The sequence below is a fragment of the Ixodes scapularis genome, unplaced genomic scaffold, assembly GCF_016920785.2.
Source record: "Ixodes scapularis isolate PalLabHiFi unplaced genomic scaffold, ASM1692078v2 PGA_scaffold11__112_contigs__length_91849675, whole genome shotgun sequence".
NCBI classification, from domain to species: Eukaryota; Metazoa; Arthropoda; class Arachnida; order Ixodida; family Ixodidae; genus Ixodes; species Ixodes scapularis.
The window spans coordinates 27,612,469-27,628,334 of NW_024609837.1; the positions used below are offsets into that span (position 1 = coordinate 27,612,469).

A 15,866-nucleotide genomic window follows, 5' to 3' on the forward strand; every position below is an offset into this window, starting at 1 on the left:
TACCTGGATTGGAAGATAAAAGAGAAAGGCAAAATGTCTCCTTAAGGTGACGTGCACCTAGGCATAATATTTGTCAAACCAAAACGTGCCGTTGTTGCTGCGAGCGGAAATGTGAAAGAGTAAACAATAGGATCTGTCGCTCATAAGTGTTTACTTTTACTTAAATCAGTGCCACAGGCGTCAACAATGTCATTTTTTTTTGTTTGACGAATACCATGACTATCTAGACATTGGCTCATAAAACATTGTTTTCGGCTTTATCATCTTAATACATGCATCGTCATGTCTTGAAACTTTCAGTGTCTATCACAACAACCAGAGTCACATTCACGCGGAGTTTTAGCTTTCTCCGATACGTAATTAGATATTGCAAGTCGAAAAACCGGGTTTTAATTTCAGTGATGAACCCGGTACATATATTCATGAAGTTTGTCTAAGTCCCGAGTGATGCAGTGCTGTATCTTTTGCAATATTAACGGGTTTACGTGGACATAAATACGATGTGCTTAGTTCAAATGTGCTACGCCAGGCAATAAGATATATAACTTCTTAATTAATAATCTATTTCATGATTAGTTTATATGATATCTAAACAAACCGAGATGTATTATTGTACCTAATTTAGCAAAGTTGCTCAGTGAACATATTAGGGTCTACTCAACTTGATATGTGTTTGCAAGCAATAAAGAACTTAACATGTTCTTTGTCTTAGATTTCAAGAACCGAGTTACTACCTTTCCTGCTCATTTTTTTTTTATCTTCTTCGAAAAGGTAATTTTGTACGAAACCCTATAATTGTTTTTGCGTTTATCTGACTTGTCCCGTTCTACCCCAGCGTTTGCTTGTTTAGTGTATTTAATTTGATTGTGACGTCGGGTAATGTCTATGACATGAAGTTAGCGTGCGTCCACTATAAGTTATCTTACGAGGCGCTAAGCTTGAACTTTAATATTTTGCCAAATATATAGCAGGAGACCTTCCCTGCTAAATTGAACGGGTAGTGTTCAAAAACATATATAACGTCTGCATTGCAGTGTCAAAAGAACAACGAAAGAAAGAAACCCGCTCACGTTCAGTGGACAGCGTTAAACGTGATTTCAAGCAGGCTGGCAATGAAGCGAAGCCGAAAATAAGCAGAATCTGCAATCCTTAACCCCTTACAGACTAAAATGAAATAAGTCTTTGGAACAGATTTGTCATTATCTCTCCTCCACTCAACGTATGTTGAAAGGGGGGTAAAAAACGTGGCTGCCTTTTTGCGGTGCTTTGCAGCAGACTACGATGAAATGAGATAGCATTTCGTCGTTTTTTTATGAAGGGTATATTCCGCTATTTAAATTAAAATCATCCTAATTATCCTAATCGACTTCGGATCGTAGCAGAACGACCCCACCTTGCTTCTCTGTTCGCAGCCAAACAGCAAGGTTTTCTCTGGTCCGCTCTTTTTCCTTGCAAGGCATTATGAAGACCACCGGGGCAGTTCTAGAAAGCGTAGGACTTTTGTCATATGCCCCTTTCAAAATTGTGCCATTTGTTGGAAGCCATGGAATCTCTGCAGAACGGCGGACATAAGCGCAAGCTTCTTGTGTTCGATGGCGCCCCATTAGCGCCAGCCCTCATGCAAGTGGAACAAAATTTAAAGTTACCCGCTAGCTCTGTACCGGCACGTTCCACGGTGTCGGTTTGCGAAAGAAATGGGATTGCATCTTTTCGCTTTCGCTAGTCTCCCCCTCGGCGTAGTCGTTGAGCGTTGGGGCTAAAATCTTGGTGTTCCGAGTTATATTCCCCTTAAGAGACGTTCGAAAGATTGCTCTTTCTTCTCAATTTATCTATTTTCGTTTCTCACGCGGATTAGTATTCGTTTCTTGTTTCAGAGCAGAAGTATTCCGGGGAGGCTGCCGAAAGCAAAGCTATCGTGTTTAATAACGCATTTAAAACTTTGTCTACGGCTCTCAGATTATATTTTCCAACTCCCCCGCTCATCCTAATGGTCTAATGTATGTAATCATTTCTAGTTTTATGACTATGAATAAATTGTAGTAACTTGTTTCTAACGGATATTTATGATTCGTGGGGGTGAAAATTACATCGATAATAAATCCATTATGCAAAACGAAAAGCAGCACCCGAGAATTTGTGACTTAACAAACATCATTAGAACTTAATGACGTCTTGATTTATGCGGGAAGTGTTTAACTAACAGGAAAACACGCTCATGCGAATACATGAACGAATTCTACTTCCTTGTTTGCGGAAAAAGTAGCTATTGTCAACACAAGAATGAACGCGTTCCTCTATCCCTTACAGGTGTAGTTGGTGCGTTGAACCCTGCGCTTGTACACTGATGCATCGTTGCGAAAAAAATTTAACTTCCTTAAGTTTTAATAAAACAATAAAACTTTTTTTAATATAAAATCGTGGTAAGCATTTGCTGAAATATTTCGTTTACACTTTATTAGCGATTGTCCATATAGTCTCTTGAAATGTAAGCTTTTCGTCAATACTTTTTATGGGAATTTACACAAGAAAATTTCATGCATGGAATATGAGATGAGGAGACAGTTAAGAAATCATTAGAACCTTATCGGCCCATTTTATAATATGTATAGCTCGTCTATGCTGGAGGGCCGTCATCTTGATTCTTGTTTTTATTGTTTTTATCAAGTCACATAGAAAATCGACCCCACAAGTACAACAGGAAGCATTGAAGGCGTTGGCATTTTTCCACTAAAGTGAGTATTGCAATCGTGTTCTTATAATAAGCGAACTGCGAAGAAGGCGTTTTGCTATAAACAACAAGACGTGAGAAATGATTTAGTATTTTGATTATTAAAAGACTATCTAGCACAAATCAAATATCCTTAAGTTTAGACACCCTATTGAAAATTCCATCAAGCTACGTAATTTGGGACACTGACTGCCAGTTAGCAGCGTTGGTGGAACGTGGTGGACCATCAGACGTCATCTGATGGTCCATCAGATGACGTCTGACTGCCACTGCCAAGGGAATTTCATCGACAAGGGCAGCATTTATATAAGAGTAAAGCTATACGTACTCATAAGTATCGCCATATGCCTCGAGAAAACAAAATGTTCGAGAAAAAAAAAAAAAAAAAAGCAGCACCACGGCGCATCGAACCCGCGACCACATGCGTACAAATCGGACACCTTAACACCTTAACCGCTATGCTACGCCACCGTTAGAGAAACTCGATTTGACTATTCGTTTTATACGAAATGCTTTGGCTGCAAATGCAGTTAAGCCGTCAGCATGTTATGCAAAGCACTCGTACATCACTCGCCGTACTTCAGTTCTACTCACCTGCCATGTAGAGTACTTTCACGTCATAGAACGATCCTTTTGTTCGCGCATCACCGGCCCAGTAGACCTGGTACACCCTGTCGTCTTCAACTACACCGCTAAAGTCCCTTACATCGTCGGAACTCACGACAGGCTGGGTCTTGTCGAGTAGAAATTCTACTAAAACATAAGACATTGTAGAGCCCGGGCAGGATCGACAGGTTGGAGCGAGCGGGCAAACAAAACGAGTCGAGAGCGATCGTTCATGAAAGCTCGGCGAAGCCTCTATGGGCGAAGCGAAGTGCGAAGTGTCGTGTTCGGCGCTTCGGCGGGCTTCTGATCAAGGTTGTCGGTGGGTTGCGTGTCATATCTCTAACGTCAGCGGTTTTATGGGCTCACGTCCCGAAATCGTTTTCTCGTGCATAGATTACTTTTCGTATTCATAGATTTGACGAAATAGTGGTATCCGAACGAACTTTACGTCCTTTGACCGTACGTCTGTCTGCACGTAAAAGCTTTCTGACGTACAGTCAGAGACAATCGATGTACAGTCAGAATCACCACCAAGACATCCTGATGGCATTTCGCGGCGGCCGACTGCCACCAGGAAACCATCAGAAAGCCGACAAGCGGGGTCTGACTGAAGTTTGACTGTCGGTCAGAGTAACTTGTTGGCCAATCAGACATGCTTGACGTAAGGTCAGGCACAGTCAGCGGTCCACTAGAAAACATTGACTGCCAAACAGGGTTACATTGATGGATTTTTCCTTCGGGCATGCTGATGGTCGAGTAGTATATAACGATGCGCCCATAAATAAAGCCCGCTTGTGCCACGTCAAGAAGACCGGCATAAGAGGAGCACAATGACGTTGCAATTATCGTGATAAGCAAGGGTCAAAGTACAAGCGAACAGGCGTTCATTCTCCCCGCACGTCTGCTTTTTGATTGGAAAGATTGACACCATGATCGGTATGATTGGAAATCCGCCCCAGCTGGGTCCGCAAGCGCAGATTCAGTTGCTAAAGGCAGAAAGGTGTTGCCCAGTCGACATTCATCGCAGAATGTGGACGGTGCATGAAAAGAGATGTCGAAGGGGGCGGTGACTGTCGGAGCGCGAATGTTTAGAAAAGGGCGTGGGGAAGCTAAATGTATTTCGTTCAATAATTTTTTCATTCAATAAAAGTATTATTATTATTATTATTATTATTATTATTATTATTATTAGTCTGGCCAGTTGCATGCTGCTACGAGAAACAAAGACTTCGCGAGCATTGATACAGCAATACGGAAGGACCGCCTTCGGAGTTTCTGTTCATTGGCGAACGCGATCGTTATGTCGTTTCTTACTGTCCTAATAGTGGCAACGAAAGGACTGAAGTATCAAAAGGTGTGCTTACAGAGGATTCGAGGAATGCTAACCGACGACTATTAAAAATTATAAAAAAAAAAAGTGGAAGCCGTTTACAACTCCCGGTAACGCCGAATTAGAGCGCAGCTCTTGAGGAGGAGGAGGGTAGGGTACTGGGGGGAGGGCAGGGATGGGCCAAATACATGCAAATACGTATCGAAATACAAATACAAAATACTTCGTCGAAAATGTATTTAATTACAAATATAATTACATTTCCAAAAAAATTTTTAAGTACAAGATACAAATACAACCAAATGTATTTGGTCTCCTCCAAATACTCTTCCAAATACATTCCTCAAAATTTGCGTCAGCGACTTCAGGGCACCTGCAACGGGTTTCTGGGTATCTCATTTTAATTTTGCATCTCACACTCGGGAGTTAGTGTGCGAGGCTATAGTAACGTAATGGAAATATAATCACAAAAACATGTAATCAGCTTGGACGTAATAGGTGAAGAAAGTACAGAGATTCAAGCAGCTTTTTTGTCGATTTCATTTTGGTATAGATCAACAAAAAACCGAGACGACCAAGACGCGCAGCACTAGCTAGAGAATTTTGTATTGTTGCAACTCGCACCAGTTACAAAAATCTGGACGAAACGCGTATTTAAAATGTTCCAGGCAGAAATATGGATGGAAAGCATCACAAGTTGTCACAGGCACTTATTTAGCCAGTCTGCGTGTGAACGTAGATTTCGTCACTATTCTTGCCCTGGACTAGCACCGTAATCACAAAGTCACTAAATGCTTGTGCTGGATTGAGAGACACTGCATTCGGTGCAGAACGTAGCTTTCTTTTTGCTCTGTACAGTGACACTAAATTTGAGGGATGTATTTTCGCCCACAAAATTGTATTTAATTACAATTGTATTTGAAATACCCACGTTTTAGTATTTAAATACACACGTCAAATACATTACCCAATTTGTAATTAAATACAAATGCAAAATACACAAAGTATTTGAAATACGTGTTTCAAATACTTGTATTTGAAATACTGCCCATCCCTGAGGAAGGGTATACCACCTCCTCCCTCCTCCTCACCTGCTTATTCTCCCGACACCTTCCAGAAATAAGGCCGTAGCGCTGTTCTCGTGACGTCGCAAAGGAAGGCCATTGGGGGCGCGCGTCGAAGCGAAGGCAACACGCGTGGATCGACCATCGTAACGCGCTTTTCGTCACATACGCGTGTATTATTAGATAAAATGAAAGCTGCACATTGCAACGGGTCTAAGAAACACTTTATTACACGGGAAAAACATCACACTGCTAAATAATCGATACGAAATGGCATGAGGTATGCGTAGAAAACGTTTACAGAAAAATGTGATTGTTTTAAGTAGAACATATTGAGTCACGCAATTATTTCTGTAGGAATGCATATTTTATACAGAAATATTTCGACAAAATGGCGAGACACGCAGTGATTGGACACAGCAACACAGATCAGTTAAAAATCATGTAGACGTAGCCAACGCGGACACGGCTCGACAAGTGTCACTTACGAACATGTAAGCTATGTTATCGCGTGCAGTCACTGAATTAAAATTGATGTAATTTTGATCAAATGACAATATGGGGTCGCCAAATCAGCTGGCGACGCTCGCATGATCTCTCAACACAGCGAGCTGATTAAATCCCGTATTATTTAATCAAAATATATTAACTTTTCCGTGTAGCAGGGATACTAAACTTAATATTTACAGTCAACTAATTTACTTCTCCTTATGGGCTGGAGCTGCCTAAAAACAAAATATAACCTATTTTGTATACAATAATACTATTACCTTAATACAGTTAAGATTTGAGTCTAAACGCGGTAAAGGCAACAAAATAACATTAGTATAAATAAACATATAAGCACAAATAACGCACTTTCAATAATCATACAAACTTGTTATTTACCTCCCAGTAAAAACTAGAATATTACCACGCATATCTACAAATGTCGACGCAGTAGCAAACGGATAACGACGAAGAACAAAATTCCATTCTATCACTAGATTAAAAAGAAAATTGACTGCAGCACTTTACTTGCGTCTTACGTGACCAAGAAAGCCCGTTAATAAGTTGTTTCTCACATGTCGATCGTATCCATACGTCCCACAAGATCCACCACGAAAACATTTGAACACGAACTTAGTCTCTCTCTGTCGAGAAAGAGAGGTCATCGGCCAGTGTCATCGTTGAGTAGTTGCCACACACGTCGCTCAAACCGTAGCAGGACTTGTTTCGCGAATCCACGTAAATACCGTAGTATCAAACAAACCCACAAAAAAAAAAAAAAAAAAAAACTACCCGAGGCTGCGGTGACGACAAAAAACGACAAGCCAGGAGGATAAAAAGAACCACACACACACACACACACACACACACACACACACACACACGCACACGCACACGCACACGCACACGCACACGCACACGCACACACGCACGCACGCACGCACGCACGCACGCACGCACGCACGCACGCACGCACGCACGCACGCACGCACGCACGCACGCACGCACGCACGCACGCACGCGAGAGTGAGCAGCAGCAGCAGTGCATGTGGGACGAGAGGCTTAACATTGTTCAGCCAGTTCTTGCACGTGTGCGCTCCCTGTGGCGATGACTGGATTTTTTTTCAGATCCCTTCCCTTCTGAAAGTCTCAGCGTTCCTTTGCAGACAGTCAGCAGCTCACACACAACGTAAATTTACCAGAATCGGAGCCTGTACGAGGGAAGATGTCGCATCGGAAATTCGGAGCCAGTTCATTCAAAAAGTGTGGGGAGCTGCGGGACTGCGCGTAATCCCGCGGTTACGGGGATAATCATAAATGTAAATTTCGTACTTTCAACTTTTGTAACGCGTTGTATATTACATTTATATATATAAAACATTGTACAAGACTGCGCTTTTAAAACGTATATTAAAAAGCCTCCGACACGCCAAAAAACTTTTTTTTTTTCATGCTAGGCGTTAAAATGGCATACAGGGCATTACAAAAAAATTGTTTCACTATAGAGTTGAGTAGTTTTTTTATAAAAAATAGAAATACGAGGCCCAATTCAAAGTTCCCGCCGTGCACTGTGACGTCACAGTGTACCGCAAGGTGTCGGGGCGGTCAAAAGGGAGCGTTATAATGTGGTTGATGGCCATTTATCCACGCTTAGGAATTCAAGAATTCAAATAGAGGAGTTCGGTCATTCCAGGAGTGGGAATGGGCCCAGTGTCTCGATTCCAAGGAGTGAAAAGGGATGGAATTGTTCGAAGAAACTGATTCCGCGGAATGGGGTCGGAATGAAATGGGTTACCCATTCCGAAACACTGACATTGCATTCAGCAGGACAGAGCTCCGAAGCTCAAGTGCTACGGCTAGAGACTGCAGGGTACCCTGCCTCCGTCATGTCAGAAGTTGCGGAAGTTATGTTAAAAGGAAAAAGAAAACAATAGAAGAATATAGAACAAAGACGCCGACCAGCGGTAGCACCACACATCCAATGTATGTCGCACAACTTCAAGAGAGTCGTTGCCAGATACCAAGTCCAGGTGGTGCTCTCTGCTCCGGATAAGCTAAGAAGCCCCCAGATTATGTCCCCCCAAGATCAGCACGATGAATGCAGCGTGAGACATGTCCACCAATATGTCACCTGCTGCAACGGTGTCGTTTACGAGATTGCGATGTCTTGTGGGAAGTCATATATGGGGCAATCAGGACGGTGCATCAACACGTAATGCTACCAAGTGGCGGGCCGCAGCGCAGAAAATGAATAAAAAAGGCTGTATTAGCATCGCCATAGCTCCGTTGAAATCGAGGCCTGTTTTAGATATTTTAGTTTCAAAGCGCTGTTGTATTTACGGGTCCATCTATGAGACAATTATCATGCCCGTCACTTTCAGAAACTAACAAACACTATGTTTTGTGTCGGTTCTTCGTATTACGTATCCAAAGTAGCAAAAAGTATGATATAAAAGGGGGGGGGGGGGGGGGGGAGGCGCACGCCGATTCGATTTGACCGGCCCATGTGGGTCTCACGTTCGCTTTTTTCAATTCAGCCCAAGCGGGGCCCACATGGGATTTCCGCCTTGGCTGCCTTCGGGCGATCCACAGGGGGCTACTTGGGCAGCCCGCATGGACCACCCCGTGGGAGCCACAGGGGTCCTTAGATGGGCATCCTACAAGGGCTACACTCAGAGGACCCAAGGTGGGCCTAAGTGGGCCCCCCACATGAGGTTCCTCCGAGAACCTTGTTCCCACAGGGGTCATTTCATAATTTTCTTACGATGTGAGGTATTGCAATTCATCCCAAATTTGGCATGCCCCATTTCCCGGGCACCTACTAAACCATTATCACCATTTCGATCCTTATATAAATGCGCATGCTTTCAGGCATCAAAAAAAAAAAAATGCCTACAACAAGACAATAAAAAATAAGGCATTGCAAGTGTATGGAACGAAACAAAACAAATCACATTACAATAAATTTACTGTTAGTCAGGTAGTCGGGTACACAGACAGCTTGAGGCGTCTACAGACACCAAATTTTAAACCAGGTACCAATATTCAAACAAGCATGTTTAGAATTCAAACTCAAATTCAATACCTCGAGTAAAACAATCCACCACACATAAAAGGCCTTCTCTACATAGACGTGGAGTAATCTGCCAACCAAACATTCTCTCACGCCTGAAATTACTATATTTTGTGGTATGGTATAATACTGAACTGATCTTTTCCATTACATCTTGAAAACGAATATAAAATATTAATAATATCAGCGGAAAGTATGATTTTGGGAATTGCACAGACCGTCTAAGTTGGCCTAACACGTCTTAGTCCCGTGAAACCCGCCTCTGAGCTAACCGTGACCCCACATAGCCGAGGTGGGACCCACGGGGTCATTGCATGGGCAGCCGAAGTTGGGCGTGCACACAGTGTGCCCTCGTGGAGCCCACCACTGTGCTCACTTTGCAACCGTATCACCAAGATGGGACCCACGGGGCATTGAGCGGGCAGTCCAATTTGGACATGCACACGTGGTGCCTCAGTGCAGCCAACATATGGCCTAACTCTGCTCTCCCCCACCTCCACCGCTCCCCCTCTCCTTCTCCCCCAACATGGGGCGCGGTGTCATGTGCACGTGGACATGCCCAACTTGGGCTGCCAAGTTGGGCAGGTCCACGCGTAGCCGAAATAGGACCAACGGGAGTACTCCATCGGCAGCTCAAGTCGGTGTGCCCTCTACGCGAAGTGTGTTTTATTATAGCCGAGGTGGCATGGGCAGCCCGAATAAGGCATTCCTACGCCGCACCGAGGTGGAATCCACAGGAATATCACAGAAGTGGCCCCAGCCCTCTTTGCACACGTGGGGCCCACGCGTGGGCCCCACTTTTTATGGTGTCTGGATATAAAGTGGCCCCAGCCCTCTTTGCTCACGTGGGGCCCACGCGTGGGCCCCACTTTAGATGGTGTCTGGATATAAAGTTAATCTATAGAAAGTTCGAAGTATCTGACTAGGCCAAATGTACGAATATGGTAAGAGGCGTCTAATATAACCTAACAGAACTCTTTAAATTACATAGACACTTTTCGAAACGTGTACAATTTTCACTTTATCAATAGTAATTTAACATGTAGGGAAATGTGCGCTTTAAGAAACGTACAAAACTATAGGTAGTGGATATCCTGTTGAGAACAAGGTTCTTTACAAATAAAAAAACGAATTGTCATTTATTTCATTTAAATACACAGAAAACAATTGGTGATGTCGATACCAAAATGCCGAAAAAAGTCTAAGTAAGCTTAAAGAAGCACGCTGATGAATTGTTGCACTTTTCTTGCGTCTGTGAATCCTAGACGCTGTCACAAGTCCTGTCAAAAAGTTTTCCATCGTGCTTTTTGAAACTAATCAAACGAAAGAGCTAATCGTTTATTTTAAGTTTATCTAGATTCTAGACTATCAGGTAAGCCTTCTTAAGGTAATGATGCTAGATTTTTGTCTTGATGTCTTAACTCTAGAACATAGTGACGATTAAAAGCGTTAAAAAAGACGAGGACCAGTAAAAGAAGCCACACACACCAAGAGCTCACTTGCAAGTGCGCTCTTGGTGTGTGTGACTTTTTTACTTGTCCTCGTCTTTCTTAGCGCTTTTAATTGTCAGAATGTATCACCAACTAGCCCAAGTGAGTACCCTTACATAACTCTAGGACAAACATGTCGCAGCCTAGAGTTGAAAAAAGTTGTTTTTGACCTTATCGGATAAATCCACTAGCTGACCAGCGCCTTAGAATCGTTTAAAAATATTTTCAGAAGTTTAATAAAAATCATTATACTTCAATAAACCAATTGTTATTATTTTGCTTGCCATTAGCTCATAAGCCTACACGGTAAAGTATACAAACCTCGGTAAAGAACATACAGAAATTATAATTTTGAAGAATAGAGATTGGCAGAAAATATATCGATGTTAAACATTGTTACTAAACCGCGTGTAAAAAAAAAAAAAAAAAAAAAGGCTGGATTTTTGAAATTAGTGGGGAGTCGTGATGAATTTCTGGGTAAACAATTTTGACATTTCTAGAATGTCATGAAAGGTAATGGAAGCGGGGCATACAGGACCGTAATGTACCGTGAATTAACACATGCTAAGCATCTCCTGGTTCTCGTAAAAATTTCCGTCATGTTAGCGCATATTTGATACAACAACTTTTAATCGCGTTCATAAAATGTATCTTTTTAATGTACACTTATACTTTATCCATGAGTTTGATTCTTTGACTCAATAATTTTCTCCTAGATATAATTTCTGCTCTATCAGAGGAAACTTTGTAACAAATTAGCGCAATGTTCCACTGCTACACCATAAAATTATCGATTTGTCTACTGTTAATTCTTAAATGCCAGATTATTGGTGAGTACCATAGAGTTTTTATTTACAACGAAGCCTGCAACGCCGGGACACAATTTAGTAGGGGGTGGGCTTAACAAAACACTTTAAAAAGACACTACTTGAATATGCTAAAAGCGTACGATTTTGAATTTGGACATAATTGTTTTAATTTGGGGTTAGGCGAGGCTTGTCTTCATCATGTATTTGCCAGTCTCGGCGGGCATTAGAAGATAATCGTAGGGGGAAGTCGTTTAATTAATTAAAACTCCCTAATAACGTTTGAAATGTCGGTTTTAGGGTCGTGTTAGAATTGCATTATTGATGGTAATTACTATTAGAGGCCTGACCAATTTAAATGCGAAAAGGTAATGGTGTGTAAGATATTATTGACTAAATTTTCGCGATTTTCGCGTGATTTAAAAATTGTGCTCAGAAAGAGCGTCACAAGCCTGCCTTCAATGACGCTTGGAAGAGTCACGTCGTCATTTCAGTCATGTGGTCCCTATCTCTGCAGCGTATCTTCCGTGAGTGCACCGACGACACAAGTGACGGCGTGACTGAAACTATTACGTCCTTCTTGCAAGCGTCACTATGGGCAAGGCCAGCGCAGGGCTTGATGCGCTCTTTTCGCGCGCTATTTTTGACGCGATACCGTTAAGGAGCTCATGTCGCAGAGAAGCCGGTGTCGGCGTCGGTATCGGCGTCGGTTTCGGCGTCGGTGGTCATGATTGGTCGATAGGGTAATGACGTCACAGTCATATGACCTCCAAGCGGGAATTTCAAATAACACACAATGCACACGTGAAACGTGACGTCAGGCATGGAATGAAAGTAGTTAAAACGTGACATGTAATGCGAATTAAAAGTCGCCGCATCTTGGAAATTATCTTAATTTATGAAGTAATTCATTTGCCTTAGACAAAAAAAATTAGACTAATTTCAGGTGGGATTCGAACCCACGATCCTTTGGTTGCGAGCCACACACGCTACTGACTAGGGCACGCAGACACCTTTTTTTCTTTTTTGCCAGGTTTGACATTACACGGACATGCATTTCTCAATTTCGATGACATTCGCCAAGCATGCAAAATGACATCTTGGAATGCGTACCGAGACCTATACATGCACACCACCCAAGCCTTGACTGGCGTGGAATAATCAAAGTAAACAGTAACCAAACACAATCTAAAGTAACCAGGGCGTCCAGGACTGGCAGCCAATCAGAACTTTCTTCAAAGATTCTGTGAACGTCACTCATGTTACTGACGCTTTGGGAAAAATAGTGACACACTGGCCGCGCATTTACGTCTGCATGCCGTACAGCCATACGGCTCAGCCAAATACTGTGGAGCCCGATGATCATAATAAAATTATAAGGAGCAGGGCCAGTGTTTTCTACCGGCAAGTAACGTATCCCGTATGCGCTTAACGGGAGGTCTTTTTTCAAGGTTCGCTGGAGAACGTCCCAATGAAGCACAGCGTCCCTGCAATTTAAATAAATAATAAATAATATGTAATAAATCTTTATTTCCATCGATTGCGATGGTGGGACCCGAGGGAAAAAGCTGCAAAATGCAGCTTGACCGGTCCTTGGGCCCTTAAAAAGTTCAGCAGCAACGGAATATAAAGAAATATACAAGGTGTTTTTTGTTTAAGCTTAACAGATTTGTTTAAAAAAAGCCGTGAAAATTACACTTATGCCCCTTGTGGAGGTGAGTTATACGGCCAGGGGGACATATTATAGGGGGCTAATCGTAACGATCAGTCGGCTAATAATTAAATTAGTTAATTAACTTTTTAATTAGCGAAAATATACATATGGTTTCAATTAGAAACTTGCTCAGCGTCATTGAAAACCACTAAATCAGTAATTTTAAGAAAGACTTTGAGCGCGTGACAAGCGTAGTAGTGCACTAAAGTGCACTACCACCCGTGGAGCAGGTACAAAGCTAGCTGTTGCGATAAGGCGACCGCGCGATTTTTCGGTGTCTTAGCTAGCCCTAGCCTTGTAACTGCTCCACGAGTGGTAACTTCACTACAATACTACGCTTCTCACGCGCCGAAAGTCTTTCTGAAAACGACTGATTTAGTGGCTTTCGATGACGCTGAGCAAGTTTCTAATTGGAACCATATGTCTATTTACATTAATTAAAAAGTTAATTAACGAATTTTAATTAATTAGACGACTGGTCGTTACGATTAGCCCCCTACATTATGTCCCCCTGGCCGTATAACTCACCTCCACAAGCGGCATAAGTGTAACTTTCACGGCTTTTTTTAAAAAAATCTGTTAAGCTTAAAAAAAACACCCTATATATATATATATATATATATTGTTAGTGTGGTCTATTGCAACTGCGATCCAGCGGTTGTCAGTGCGTGACAAAGGAAATGGTCCTAGGAAATCAACTCCGAGTCGCTGGAATGGGCTGAGCGGAGGGTGCAGTGGTTGAAGGAGTCCTGATGGTCGAGTATGTGGTTTCTTTCGACGTTGACAAGGGTCACACGAGGAGACATATTTCTTAACAGTTTGATACATGCCAGGCCAATAAAAACGTTCCTTAACCTTTGTGTAGGTGCGAAGCAGACCGAGATGACCTGATGGAGGGACGTCGTGTAGTTCGTTGAGAATAGTTATCCTTAGGTGTTTAGGAACAACTACAAGCCACGGTAATCCATCTGGTCTGAAATTTTGCCGGTATAGAATGTCGTTTCGAATGCGAAAGAGTCCTGAGGGTGGCTGGTTTAGGTTTGACGTTAGATGTTCAATGTGAGCTCGAAGAGCTGGGTCACGGCGTTGTTCCTGGGCAAGGTTGAGGAGGTCTGAGATTGGAAGGACAGGCAGTTCAGTGTCATCTGAGGAATCGACTGGGCTCACTGGGTAGCGGGACAAACAGTCAGCATCTTGGTGCATTTTTCCGGATTTGTATACGATGGTAAAGTCGTATTCTTGAAGTCGAAGCGACCAGCGGCCGAGGCGGCCAATGGGATCTTTCAAGGACGACAGCCAGCAGAGCGCGTGGTGATCAGTTATGACACGAAAGGGACGCCCGAAGAGGTATGGCCGAAATTTACAAATTGACCATACCACAGCCAAGCATTCCCTCTCAGAGATGGTGTAATTACGTTCAGCTGGCGAAAGGAGGCGGCTGGCGTAGGCAATTACTCGTTCTGTACCAAGTTGATGTTGCGCAAGAACAGCTCCGATGCCGTGACCACTGGCATCGGCTCGAATTTCGGTGGGTGCCGTGTCGTCGAAATGTCCAAGAATGGGGCTTGATGTCAAAGCAGCCTTGAGATATCCGAACGACGAGTGGTGTTGATGGTGCCATTCGAAAGGTTGATTCTTCTTGAGGAGAGAGGACAGTGGTAGCGCGATGTGTGCAAAGTCTCGAATGAAGCGGCGAAAGTAGGAGCAAAGCCCCAAAAAACTCCTAACGTCTTTCGTTGATTGAGGTTTGGGAAAATCTTTGACTGCCTGAATTTTTTCTGGGTCTGGGAGGATACCATTTTTGTCGACGAGATGTCCCAGGACTTTAATTTGCTGACTTCCGAACCGACATTTTGATGAGTTGAGTTGTAGTCCAGATTGTTGAAAAACTTCAAGAACTTGCTGCCCACGTTCGAGGTGCTTGGAGAATGAGTCAGAGAAAATGATTACATCATCGAGGTAGCATAAGCAGGTTACCCATTTTAGGCCTTTGAGGAGACGATCCATCATTCTTTCGAACGTGGCTGGCGCATTGCAAAGGCCAAAGGGCATCACCTTAAATTCGAAGAGTCCATCAGGTGTGATGAACGCAGTTTTCTCGCGGTCCGATTCGTCGACGCTGATCTGCCAATACCCCGAGCGTAGGTCAATGCAGGAAAAATATTCAGCGCCATATAAGCAATCCAGAGTATCGTCGATACGGGGCAGAGGGTACACATCTTTTTTTGTTATCTTGTTTAATTTGCGGTAATCGACGCAGAAGCGCCATGATCCGTCCTTCTTTTTTACTAAGACGACAGGAGAGGACCAAGGACTTGACGAGGACTGGACAACGTTTTGTGACAGCATCTTATTAACTTCATGTTGGATAGCGCGGCGTTCGCTCGGTGATACTCGGTAAGGACGGTGGTGGATTGGAGGTTCAGTACCGGTGTCGATTCGGTGAGTAACTGCATTTGTCTGGCCAAGAGGACGACTTGGAAAGTCAAAGATGGTGTGGTACTTGGAAAGTATGTCGTGAAGTTGATGGATCTTATCCTCGTCCAAAGTCGGATCAATCATGGTT

The 15,866-nt window shown here is 43.1% G+C and overlaps 1 protein-coding gene across 1 annotated transcript in view; it reads left to right on the forward strand.

The window, feature by feature from the left end:
• Positions 1-2,685: 2,685 nt before the first annotated feature.
• Positions 2,686-15,866, forward strand: part of LOC121835180 — a 42,185-nt gene continuing 29,004 nt past the window's right edge. The window contains exons 1-2 of the mRNA XM_042289160.1: positions 2,686-2,732; positions 11,497-11,610. Of these exons, the coding sequence (XP_042145094.1) occupies positions 11,544-11,610 (67 nt within the window). The 5' untranslated portion in view covers positions 2,686-2,732; positions 11,497-11,543. The remainder of the gene's footprint in view (positions 2,733-11,496; positions 11,611-15,866) is intronic.